Source organism: Astatotilapia calliptera, chromosome 23 (genome assembly GCF_964374335.1).
Source record: "Astatotilapia calliptera chromosome 23, fAstCal68.1, whole genome shotgun sequence".
Lineage (NCBI taxonomy): Eukaryota > Metazoa > Chordata > Actinopteri > Cichliformes > Cichlidae > Astatotilapia > Astatotilapia calliptera.
In genome coordinates, this window is record NC_137443.1 from 34752891 (window position 1) to 34766106 (window position 13216).

Sequence of the window (13216 nt, forward strand, 5' to 3'; positions counted from 1 at the left end):
TGAGCACAGGTTGCGGGCGCGCGCGTTCACGCACGCTGCAAGTCCGCGGCATGAAAACCCGGAAGTACAGCGATTAAGACTTTCAAAGTAATGACTTGAAAGCCTTTCAGTAAAAACGGTAGGATTGAACGTAAACACACAAACTGCACAGCTCGGAAAATCAAGTCCAATCAGTTTATTTATTGTGAAAGCAATAAAGTAACAAGACTCATTTAGATTGGCTTTTAACTAAATTTGTGTTGAATATTTGATTGTGCTATTTTATGTATATCAGTTTTATATTATTGTGAAGCACTTTGTGGTTCTTATCCTGTGAAGAGTGCTATATAAATAAATAAAGTAAAGTAAAGTAAGGACAATACAGGAAAAAAACATAAACTAAACTAAATAAAAGAAAAACACAAGGGAGGTACGATCTGTCTTCGAGTGAGCTTCAAAGATGTTGAGTACTGGTGAGGTCCTACTTTGAAGAGGAAGACTGTTCCAAATTTTAGGTGCAACTAAAGAAAAAGGCCCGATTTAAACAACCAGAACAACTAGAAGCATCTAGTCAGTTAACCTTAATGATCTAGGAGTGTGCATAGAGTTAAAAGTTCAAAAATGTAAGAAAGTGCTGATCTATTTTTTGCCTTAATAATAAACAAAAGGATCCTAAAATTCTGGAAGGCACTGGCATTATTTTCTCAAAATCAGCAGATGAGAGAATTGTCTTAATCTTTGCAAGGGCCCTCAGCTTGAAGAAACTGGCTTTAACAGCAGAATGTATTTGTTTGTTAAAAGTGGAGCTGCTAGGGTGACAGTTTAGCTTAGTAGACGAGCAGGCGTAGCTCTTGCTTGCACACAGTAATGCACAGTGATGAGTCTACACAATGTTGCCTTGGGTTTAATAACTGAAGGGTCCACCCTAAAACTATTGTATTATATTGAAATCTGTGAATACTGATTATGAATGGTTCTTAATCCTAATTAGGACGCTTATTTTGTATGTAGGTCTTTGCATTACAATATAAAGCACCTTGAGGTGACTGATAAAACTGAATTGAATTAAAGGCAAAATTGTAGTGTGTACGCAACTGAACTGAGCTCTGAAAATGTGAAAAGGGGTAACTACATTTGCACCAAACCCTAAAGGTTTGATGGTAAAAATCGCACCTGAAATAAAGCTTTTATTTTTAAAGACACAACCGGAAATTGGACACTACCGACTATTTTAACAGCCGTTACCTTGACATTATTTGATGGAGAACAGGAGGAGGAGGAGGAGAGGAAAGGCAGAAGAAGAGAGACGGAGAAAAGAAGGGAGAGGGCTGGGGTTGGTGCTAAAGAGGATTAGAGCTTTCCGCCATCTGTGGCCACAGACTGATAATAAGCCCAGTTACATTACCAGCCTGCTCTTTTCTTAACCCTGAAACAGCCCCATAAATGAAGACTGTGTGGTTTAATATCAGACAGTCGCTATTAAACCTACGAACAAACAAGCACTGAGTAATTACGTGTGATATTTACAAGTAACACTGAATTCGCTTCACACGTTCAATCAGCAGCTTTACGTCCCTACGTCATCGCGTCAGTCTCCAATGGCAACCGAGCTCCGCTTTGTGTTTATCAGGATGGATTCCCTAACAGAGAGTGAAATAGGTCAGATAGCGAGGCTACAGGTAGGCGGCCACTGAATTAACACCCAGACATTTAATTTAAGCGATATAAAGACGAAGTTGTGTCCCAGCATTTTTTTTAAAAATGGCGCTAAAATCTATAATTTGACCTAAATCTTAAAGTAAGCGACTGGTTAGAGAGTTAGCTTGAAGTCATGCACGCACATTATTTTATTATTGGTCACTGGTTTATTTAAATTTAATAATTTAAATAGTTTAGTTTTAGTTAATGTAATAACCTTGGAGCAGAACTGCAAAAATAAAGACATAACCACACCGTTTATGAATAAATAACTAAAACAACTTGTAAAATTGGTTCTACGTGTTGCTCAACATTTCTCACTTTTGTGTCTGTGTGATTGTGTTTGTCAGAGAGATGCTGGTGTGCAGAGGCTCAGCCGTTACTTCTCGTGGCCCGAGTTCAGTGACGAGCGACGATGCTTCCATCAAGAGTTTGTGTACGACGTGGTCGTGTTCGCTGCAGACTGTGGCTTCTCCTGGCCGAACGTTATCCGGGCAGCTGTGATCGCCAGAGACATCTTTCCACGGCTGGACGGTCAGAGTCAAACAGCAGTGTACTATAAAGTGGCCTGTTAGAGGACACACTGCTTAACCGAGAGGTCGTGGCCCTTTACATGGCGAGCAGAGAATTACTATCAGATGTAAAGCTCTCATTGCGCATAAAGCAATACAGACACCCTAGCATACCACACTGAGTGATTCATTGACTCTGAGTCATTCCCTGTGTGCCCTATTAAAACATTACTCATGCAGTGTTAGTAATGCAGGCCCACCTGTTCACAGTGTGCAGGATCATGTGCTGCTGGGGTTTGGTTCAGTAAACCTCGTTTAAAACTTCTGGACTGTTTTCTATCCATCAGATCCTGATGTACTCAACTTGCTGTCACTACTGAGAGAGGTGCTGTGTGAGGGATTACCGAACCTCACCCCCGTCCATCGACATGACTTCACCAGGTATCTCACAGACACCTGCATCACACGGCGGAAGCTTTTCCAGGCGGTGGTCGATGGAGCTGCTAACGTGTCTGTCACTCAGCTACACTTGGAGGTGCAACTGCCACCCACACCCCCTCCCTTAGCACAGGTAAGGAGGCCTCTTTAAGTGGCGGCTAGTGAACGTGCACTGCATAATCATCATGCAGATTCAGGGCTGCTATCTGATGGTACTGGAATCCATTTAATATGTTCCAATTTGTTTCAAACTTAGAAAATGACTCCTTTTTACTGCAGGGCGTCGATCTGCAAGAGTGGGAAAGTCAGCAGCATGAAGCAAGTCTCACTTCAACCTTGGAGCAGAAGGAAAATGAGCTGAGGTGTTTGAGACAGGGGTCACGGGTCACTGTGGAGGACATAACTCTTCTAGAGGATAAGCATCTGGATAAACAGGTTCATGTTCCCTAACCCTAATATCTAATCATGCAGTGTGCTACGAGAATATGTGGTTTTTGTGTTTTAAATGTTTTTCTCCTTGACGAAAAATATTTTTTTCTAAACCAGCCCTTTTTTTTAATACTCTCCAAAACATTATTATGGTTACGCCATCTGAGGTACTTCCCTTAGTGAAATTATTTGGACTGACTGACTGTCACTGTTTTTGGCTCCCCAAGTAGGGCATTGTGGAGTTGGTTCGTGCAGCAGTGAGGGCTACCGAGAGCCAGATAGTGGCAAGCCTAGTCCAAGAGGTCGATCTGCTCAGTGAGATCCTGCAGCTGAAACTGCAGCAGGAGGCTCTGGCCACTGGGAGGCACAACAATACTTCTCCTACCAATACAGAGACAAATTCAAAGGTACAAACTGCCAAAACTAAAACAGGATGGACGGCGTCTGGAAAAGCAGAGGGCAGGAAGTCAATGAATAAACCTGTTCAGAAGTAAGAATGTTGAACCATTTAGTAACAGTCACAGTTTCGGCTAACTGTGTTACTTTTGGATGCTCAAGCTTGTATTATCATCATTATTATTATTATTTTATTGCACATCTTATATTTATAATTTGAAGATTTCTGTATTTGAAATGTATCCCTTAACACTTGTTATGTCATATTTGATACATGAATTTTTGTGAGTTTTTAAACTTCTACATGATCGGTGTAATCCCACTCTCCTCAAAAAAACTGAATAAACTGCACATTTTTTAGCAACAAATTGCAAAAAAGAAACCTGGATGTAATGAATACACATTAAACAAATTAAAACTCATATGTGCAAATATATGAGCCCATATATATGTGGAGTTTTTTTGTTCTTCCCATGTACTGTGGCTTCCTCCCACAGTCTAGAGATGTGCAATTAGTGGGGTTATTTGGTGATTTTAATTTGCCAATAGGTGGAAATGTTAGTGTGAATAATTGTCTGTCTCTAAGCAGAAGAGAATGGATGGATATGCAAATTAATATTTCATTGTAGAAATGACCAGAAGGTTCAATAAAGACCTTCTGGTTATAAAATTTCAAAGAAATTACAATTTTCTACTAATTATCTCATGATTTAGGCTTTAAAGGGTAAAAAGCAAGTTTCACAGCCACAGCAACATGGTTACCATGAACTGTATATAAAAAATGGACATAGCCAATGTGACGCCACTGGTTGGTTTCTAGACTCCACATTTTGAAGCCAGGGATAGCTTTTTGGCTGCTGCAAGGTTGCTTTTCTCCAGACAGACATGACCATAACTGGGTGGAATGCTAAGATGTCAGCTAGCATTAGCAAGCTTAGTTAGCAACACAGACACCTAATGCTAACACCTAAAAAAACTTTTAACTTGGTAACTTTTACTCTCAATTTCTAGTTGTTGTTTTAAGAGTTACATTTGGTTATTTTTCCTTTTATGTTGTGATGCTCATTTTTTCTGAATGTGATTTTTTTAATAATTTAAAATCTGCTGAACTTAGCTTACCTTCAGTGAATGGCATTAGTGGAGGTGAGGCCTAGAACAAAGCTTTCAAGAAAGCTAAAATTCACCCTCTGTAGCTGTAATGGCTCATCAGCATTGGGTCAGTTTTCAGTACTGCGTAGTTACAAAGAAAATTCAGAAAAACTTGTTGTTTTTTTAAAAAAAGGATTTATTAAAAAACAGCAATAATTCTGAAATAATAGCTTTATAAAAAACAAACATTAACAGAACATCCAGTCCTTTCTTTTTGTACCTCCACACAGAAGAGCCCTGCTTATCTAATGCTGACATGTTAATCCATTCAGTCAACCCCAAAACATATAAATAAATAAATAAAATGCCCAAAACACACCAGTGCAAAGATCAAGCAGCATCTATAAGCTAATTTCCTTTGCTGCACATAATTTAAGGCCTCAAGCACTGCTAGGTTTCCTTTTCTGTTTACCCATCTTGTGCAGTCCCTGCAGCAGTACTGTGTAGGGTCACTATTTCCACAGTTATCTGCACCACTGTTTCAGGACACAGTTCACACTAGTAAACAGTGGGAGTGAAGCTCTTACTAAAAGCCAGGTTGTTTCCAAGTGTGGCAGACGTGCCCCTTAAGACACACCGCAACAGACTGGTAGCACACTTAGAGACAGCACATACATACTGTGTACACTCAGAAAGAGACCATAACTCTTAAAAGTTCAGCATCTTGCTTTGGTGAAAACATCCAGCGCTCTCTAGCAGCAAACTAATCACAAATTCTGGACGGATTCACAGAGAGGAAAAGAAAGGCATCAGGTTGATGGTTCAGTAGGAAAGCCTTTTGTTTTGCTTCTTAACAAACATATTGTGTAAATCTCAATTTCAGTCTCCTTTTTAGACTTTCTGCCTATCATCTTCAAAGTCTTTGTTGGGTCTGTGGCCTGTTCTCTGTACACTGTTAGAAAGATCCAAGGTCATCTGGGAGGGGAATTTGAAAAAAGAAATCATCCTCACAAGAGTTTCTGCAGGGAAGAGTCACAAGTACCCATGACATGTTGAACTTCTCTTTTGAGATAACATGACATTCAAAATAGATGAAACGCTAGTAAAACGTGTACCTGTGAATCCTCCTGTGAGGAAATATCAGATCATTTGTTGATTTCATTCATAATTCTTTACAGCCAATTGCAGGAAATCCCACATAATATTACTTATTACCGGTGCTAACAATGCGCTCCCTTCTAACTGAAGCAATGATCAGGGCACCCATCCTGTCGAGGGTTGAATTTGTGGCTATTGGTAACTTATCAAGGGCTAAAAGATGTGGGAGGATGCTAAAGTGCCAGGGATTTCTCCCAACTAAAACATCAACCCACATACGAACAGCAGGCTCTAGATGATTAAAAAAGAAAAAAAAATGTTTTAAGATTTTGCCACTGAAGACTGTCACATTCAGTTTTTAAATAAAGCTACAAAAATGCTGCAAATGTTTCAGAAGGCGCTCGCTAGCTTGTTTCCCAGAGTAATGTGAGTCAGCATGGTCTGCACCAGCTCCGGCAGGTTGTACTCGTGCCTCCAGCCCCAGTCCTGTCTCGCTGCGCTGTCCTCCAGTGCTTTTGGCCAGCCGTCGGCTGAAAAGATGTAGCAGAGAAGAAGATTATAGTAGCCAGTGAACACTCTGAAAGGATAAAACTATGACACTGGTATCCCAGCAGTCTCACCGATCGCCTGCCTGACAGGATCCACATTATAGGTAACCTTGAAGTCAGACAGGACTTTCTGGATCTCTCGGGTGAGGTCCTGTGGCGTGAAGCTCATGGCGTTGATGTTGTAGGTGCGGCTGACGAGCGCGTCTTCTGGAGCCTCCAGGAATTCCATAGTGGCCCTGATACAGTCATCTGGGTAGGAGAGGTGGACGGAGGAAGAGGTGAGCGAAACGGGAGTGCTTCAGTGCCGCCAAAACAAAACGCATCAAAGTTTGCTTTACCGATGTACATCATAGGCAGCCGTGTGTCGCTGCGCAGGTTGCACTCAAACTGACCGCTCTTCACAGCAGCATGAAAGATCTGGACAGCGTAGTCTAGAAAACAGTGAAAAGAGACCATCAGAATCAGACTGCATCAAAGACATGGAGCAAAAAAAACAAACATTTCCAAACGGTGCGCCATCTTCCTTACATTGTCAGTTAGCCTGCACCTTTAGTATTTCCAGAGACATTATACAAGATAAGTGGTGGAGGTGATGATGGTGATATTATCACCATCAAAATTATTGTTGAGCCTCTATACCCGTTCATTTAAAAAGGAAGTGAACCACAACTTTAACCATATTGCAAATGTGATTGTTGAGGGCCAACACTTATTCCTGAAAGGTCTTTGGGTATATGTATCTCAGGTCTACTCACCTGTGGTTCCTCCTCCAGGCTGGGAGTCAGCCGAGATGATGCCTGGATACCTGAGACAGCGGAAATCCAGCCCATACCTTTGGTGGTAGTACTGATAATGGGAGGAAAAGACTCAAAAACACCAGAAATAAGATGAATAGAGGTCAGAATGAGGACTGGAGCTACAACAGCTGTAAGTGCGGAGAAGAAATACGGGTATGCGTTTTTAAAGTCTCTACAGAGTGTCTCACCTCACCCATCAGCTCCGCATGGACCTTGGATACACCGTAAATAGTGCGTGGCCTCTGCACACACAGATCAGGAGTGGGGTCTTTAGGGGAGGATGGACCCAAGGCACTGATTGTGCTGGGGACAAACACACGCAGACCATGTTCGGTGGCTATATCTAATATGTTATGGAAACCTAGAGAGAAAGAGAGGCTGTGCATAAGTCTGCTATGTTAATGCTATGGTACACGCGTTACAGAGGTGTCTACCTGTGATGTTGACCTCTTTAGCCAGGGCCACGTTGTGCTCCCCCACAGCGGACAGCACAGCTGAGTAGTGAACCAGCCAGCTGATGTTATTGTTGACCACAATCTGCCTGAGGTTCTTATAGTCCAGAATGTCAGAGAAGATGAATGGACCTGTGCAGGACACACAATAGACTGTGTGTGTCGACCCACTCATCTTTGGAAAGTGGAGTGCAGTTTTATGGACATGTGGTTTGCATTTACACTGAGCAAGAATGGAGCTCCTAAACAGAAAGACCGCATGGCCTTTGTAGGGTTTTTACTAACTTGTAGAATATGTGGAGAAGGTAAAAACAATGCACACACCGTTTTTGTAGACATGGTTGGGGGGTTTCCGGATGTCAGACAGGATCACATTGAATTTTCCAAATCTCCTCCTGAAAAAGAAACATTAGTTTTGGTAACTCTACTAAAAAAGCTGGTCTGCGGTACAAATGACATGATCGCATGATGTCTTTAAGCTTTCTTTCATTATATATCATTTTAACAGTTGTTTCAACAGCTCACACATTACACCCCATATAGGTTTGGCTCACAGGTATCACCTTTTGGAAGTTTTTCTAATTTTTCTTGTAAATAAAATTGCTGGATTTAGGACTGGCATCACCACAGTTCACCACAGCAGTTTAAAAGAGGTCTGCAACGATTCATTGAGTAATTTGAATAACTCGACTATAAAAAAAACTATTTCCTTGCTTTGATGCTTTGTCTAATGCGTGACCCTGTGGTGCTCACCCACATTTGTGATCAAAAATAGACCTGCAATAGGAGAGCGCGTGTGAATTAAAAGTATGACAACATTAAGCTCACACAGCCTCCAGTGTTTCAACAAAAAGACTGATAACACAACAGCAGCAGTAAAGAGGATGGTTTAATGTCATAGTTTAATGTTGAGCCGGGGTCTGTCTAAACGCGGAGTCATTACTGAGACGGTGTGCTCAGGTGGAGCGAAAGAAAAAAATTTTTTAGCGTCCAAAACAGCAGCTCTGTGCCCGTAAATCACCATTATAACCTTTACTGGGATAAAGCTAGCGGGAATCCTTCGTCACACAACCTGATGCATCCATCGCTGTTTGTTTTACACATCAAAAAAATCTACAGTATAGCTACAGAAGTTAGGTGACCCCTTACAAGCAAGCACTTGGCAAAAGTAGGAAGGAAAAACTTTTAACTTTTAACAGGAAGAATCCTCCAGCAGAACCAGGCTCAGGGAGGGGAAGCCATCTGCCACGACCAAGCTTCAACCACCTGGTATACCCAGGCGGTCTCCCAGACAAATACTGACCAAGCACAACCCTGTTTAGTTTCTGGGATCAGATTGGAGCAGGAATGTACAAAATGGTGTGGCCACAACTAATACAGTGACTGGTATGTTTATATTGACAGATTTTTTTACTGGTATCAGTCTGAAAACCCAGTATCAGTATCACGTATACGCAAAGAAAACTACTCTACATATGGAAATAGCTAAACAACGGAAATCAGAGGTTATTTAAACTTCTTACCTTAATGACGTAGCAAGCCCCACCCCCAGCTGTCCAAGTCCTCCTACAAGGATAAATTAGAGAAAAAGAAGCAAATTACCAAGCAGTTTAAGCACTTTTAAGAACTGTCGTGGAATTTTTGTAAATAAAGTCTGCAACACAGAAAGAGCTGTGGTCACACTATTTATTACTACGCGCAGGAGAATGGAAACATACATCAAAACATCACAGGTTCATAGTAATGAGCTTATGACATCGTCAAACTCTGTGTATCTTTCAGTTACAACAGTCTTTTGTCCACCCTGGGCTGTTGCTGAACAGAGAAGACTCCTACTATCTTTTCCCAGGCCAGCACCTGGCGCTGGCCCTGACCTTCATCCTTCTGAGCCAAACACTTAGCAGATAACATAGTGAAACATTGTAAGGCCTAGCTAAGCAGTTTTTTTATTTCACGAGGTCATACTGACACATACACATACTTCATCTACGCATGCAAAGGTTACACAAAAATCATACAGTGAAGTTCTAACCACCTATATCTAAATGTGAGGGTTAACTAGAAATTTCCCATTACAGAGCTTAAGTAACACAAGAGGTATGAGACAAAAACTAACCAGTAATGAGGACTTTGGGTTTGTCACTATCAGTGCAGGATGAAGCATGTGTTCTGACGCCATGTGCTGCAGAGGTCGTCTGCACAACACAGCGTGGGGGCCTGTTCCCAGCATGCTTTGATGCAGCTCTCAGCAACTGAACCACCGGCATCATAACACCTCCTATTAACAAAAGCACATATTAACATAAAACACTGAGTGCATCCACAGCCTTAGTATAACCAAGTGGGGTTACATTATTATTACTGTGGACACACATATTATCAGGCTTAACACCATCATCCTGTGATAATGTTGGCTTAGTTAAACTGACCTTAAATCAGCTCATCTGAAAAACCATCCAACACTTAGCTCGACAAAGCTACTTCCTCAGAGCCATCTAATGGCTCAGTCACATGAGTAAAAATAGGACAGCAGGCTCCTTAAATAAAAAAAAAAGTAAAAATTGGTGATGCCTCGTAATTGTAATTTCACATCTGTTTTGAACTTGTAGTCACTAAATGGTTGGCCAGAATTTGAGGGTGTTTCCCACTTGACCATTTTTGATGGCAAGCTTGCACAGGTTAGCTGACAAGAGGCGACTTTCCTGCAAATAGTTAAACTACAGGTCTCAGAGACATAAATACCTGAATGACCTCTAGTATCAGAATGATGCTGAAAAAGTAGACCATCATTCATACCTTACTGCTTCTTCTGCATCTAGGCTGGACAACTGTAATTCAATATTATCAGGACATCCTAAAAACTCCTTGAAAAGCCTTCAGCTGATCCAAAATGCAAGAGTACTGACAGGGAAATTGAAAATCCTTCTCCTCACATTCAGCGTCTTGACTAATAAGGTCCTATTTTATCCTGAAGACCTCATAGAACCATATCACCCCAATAGAGAACTTCACTCTCAGGCTGCTGGATTACTTGTGGTTCCTAAAGTTTCTAAAAGTAAAATGGGAGGCAGTGCCTTTAGCTTCCAGGGCCCTCTTCTGTGGAACTGGCTCCCAGTTTGGATTTGGGAGAAAGACATCCTCTCTACTTATAAGATTAGACCTAAAACTCCTTTTTATAATGTATATAGTTGGGGTGACCCAAATCCTTCCTTATTTAGACTGCAATAGGAATAGGGCTGCTAAGGGTGGGTTTCCCATGATGCACTGATTGTTTCCTCTTCACTCACCTCTTTTCACTCTCTGCATGTTTATAACAACACTCTGCATTCAATCATTAGTTATTATTTAACATCGGCTCTCTTCCACAGCGAGTATTTTGCCACGTCTCCCTCCGATCACCCCCAAACGCTTGCAGCAAATGGCTACACCGCCATCCTGGAGGTTTCTTTTCTTCCTGTTTAAAGACAGTTTTTCTTTCCCACTGTCGCTGAGTACTTGCTTATACAGGTTTATATGATTGTTGGTGTTTTCTCTATTATTGTAGGGTCTTTACCTTACAATATAAAGCACTTTGAAGTGAGTGCTGTTTTGATTTTGCACTTTATAATTAAAACTGAACTGAATTGAGGACAGTTGCAGTCTGACTTGAACTGACTGCAACCACTGGAAAGTGGCAAATTACTGCTGTCTAATTTCTAAATGTAGACATTTTGTGGCATGTTATGCTTTTCTACCTGCTCTACTTTAAGAAAGATGAGTTTATAAGGGGCATTTTGTGCATATATCAACTTGAAACTGTCAAAATAAACCTAACATGTGAAAGCCTTGCCCGACCCCCAACACCCATCTCAGATTAGCTTCTTAACAGCCTCCTGCTGACTTGGTCTAAATATAGACCTCTTTATCTATATTCCAGACCACCATTAAGCTTATGGGGGAGCACAGGTTAATGTGGACAAACCCTTTCAGAGCAATGGAGTCTAGCAGCCTTGCAGTAAATACTTTGTGTGTTAAACTATATAAATAAACGTATTTATTTATTCGAGGTAAAACAACTAGTAACGGCACAACTGAATCAGTGCTTTTCAAAAAAACGAGAAAAACAAGTTTAAAGACATTTTTTTCTTTTGTTAGTACCACTGGACACAATAAAAGTGCATAAAGGGAAATTTCGTATCAATTCCCAAAGCTGCCCAATTATTTCGGTCTTATCTGGGGTATAAGTTATATACTTTGTTTAACGGATGTGTTTCTTTAAATCAAGATAGTGTCCCCTCAAGCAGGATCCTAACCACCGAGGATAACTAGCTTTACCTAGATAATGGTTACATATGTTGAGATTCAGACCATCTTATTCAGTTAACTTAAAAAGTGAAACGTGCAGTAAAAATAACGTAATGTAATGCGAGCTTTTACAGATGACATGAAATGTAGCCAACTGAAGTTCCTGTGCAGGGAGCATAGAAAACAAGCTAAACTCATGTTCTCCTTACTTTAATGCGACCTGGAGAAGCAGGTTCAGAAAACGACTCCGAAGCCCTCCGCTGTTTGCGATCAAAACGTGGAAATAGTCGCGCGTATATACGGCAAAGCTTATTCTGCTCTGTGATTGGCTTACAGTACGGGAGGCTCGCGACAGAACCAGTCTTAGGAAAATCTAAACTTCCGGCTGTAACTTTCAAAATAAAATCTCATAAGCCTGCTGGCGATAACAACAACAACAACAACAACAACAACAACAACAACAATAATAATAATAATAATACATATCTCTCATATCTAATACATATATCTCGTGGTTGGCCTGGGAAGGGGCGTTCCCCTTGGCGAGCTGGAGGATACCTCAAGAACACCCTAACATTATATAAAATGGCTGAAACTAATATGGAAAGCAACAGCAAATAAACTAAAATAAAAACATTTAGAAACCTAAGCAGAAAACAGCAAGACAGGATTATGTTGGAATTGCCAGAAAGTTTTTGCGCTAATATTACTGACAAATTTGAATAATACATTTCATTTATTGATTTAATCAATTTCATATACAATACTGTGCAAAAAACTTGAGCCACTACTTATTATATTGCTTCCAAAGACTCAGACTTACTAGTATTTTTTTTAAGTGGTCTTGAGGAACAGTTCTCCAGGTTCTCTGAAGGTCAAAGCCAGTGTCTAAGGTTTTCTTTGGACACCTTTTTTTTTGTTTGTTAAGCCGCCTAACACTGATCTATCATCAGGTATAGAAAAAATGCCTAACTCAAGGGATTAAGGAGTGTGGTGTCTACATACCAACACACTGGCAAAGAACCAATTTTACAGCACTTTGTTACTAGTGGGTCACATTGTTCCCATTTCCCAGACATAAAATAGTATTTTTCTACTTTGGCTAATTCCCATAGAGCTATTAGCCAAAAACCTGGCAGCATGGCGTGCAGTTTCTAATCAGAAATAGTCTCAGTAGAAGAGTGACTGCCAAGAAGCCAGACTGACTGAACTACACTGAAAATCAGTGGAAACTTTTTGGACTAATGAATCCAAATTTGAAGTTTTTGGTTCAAACCATCATCAATACATGGAGGAAGTCAAGAGAGTGGATTGCCTTAGATGTTTTTGCTGGCTTTTTTGTATATCTGTGTGTGTGTTTTGCTTTTAGGGTACTCTGTATCATATTTAGCATTACAAATGAACAGCCCCACAAATATGAATTTTCTTTGTTATAAATTTTGGTGACTCATCAGATCAGTGGCCAACATTGCACTTTCCTACTAACATATGTAACT

The 13216-nt window shown here is 40.7% G+C and overlaps 2 protein-coding genes across 5 annotated transcripts; one reads left to right on the forward strand and one right to left on the reverse strand.

The window, feature by feature from the left end:
• Positions 1-1234: 1234 nt before the first annotated feature.
• c23h8orf74 (chromosome 23 C8orf74 homolog) lies at positions 1235-3891 on the forward strand. The gene is made up of 5 exons (XM_026159436.2): positions 1235-1658; positions 2028-2211; positions 2537-2760; positions 2907-3062; positions 3287-3891. Exons 1-5 carry the CDS (start codon positions 1578-1580, stop codon positions 3548-3550), a joined length of 909 nt encoding a protein of 302 aa, XP_026015221.2. The 5' UTR covers positions 1235-1577; the 3' UTR covers positions 3551-3891.
• Positions 3892-4713: 822 nt separating this feature from the next.
• On the reverse strand, positions 4714-12082 carry LOC113016921 (L-threonine 3-dehydrogenase, mitochondrial-like). 4 transcript variants are annotated; one of them, XM_080297545.1, is made up of 10 exons: positions 11930-12082; positions 9553-9714; positions 8960-9002; positions 7761-7831; positions 7419-7568; positions 7178-7345; positions 6943-7053; positions 6526-6618; positions 6260-6436; positions 4714-6169 (listed from the first exon to the last, which is right to left on the reverse strand). In XM_080297545.1, the coding sequence occupies exons 2-10, from the start codon at positions 9704-9706 to the stop codon at positions 6030-6032; spliced, it is 1107 nt and encodes a 368-aa protein (XP_080153671.1). In that variant the 5' UTR covers positions 9707-9714; positions 11930-12082; the 3' UTR covers positions 4714-6029. The 4 variants fall into 4 exon arrangements, with proteins under 4 accessions (XP_080153671.1, XP_026015897.2, XP_080153673.1 ...); XM_026160112.2 differs by having other exon boundaries at positions 6943-7033; positions 7173-7345; XM_080297547.1 differs by having other exon boundaries at positions 7419-7611; positions 11930-11992.
• Positions 12083-13216: the final 1134 nt, after the last annotated feature.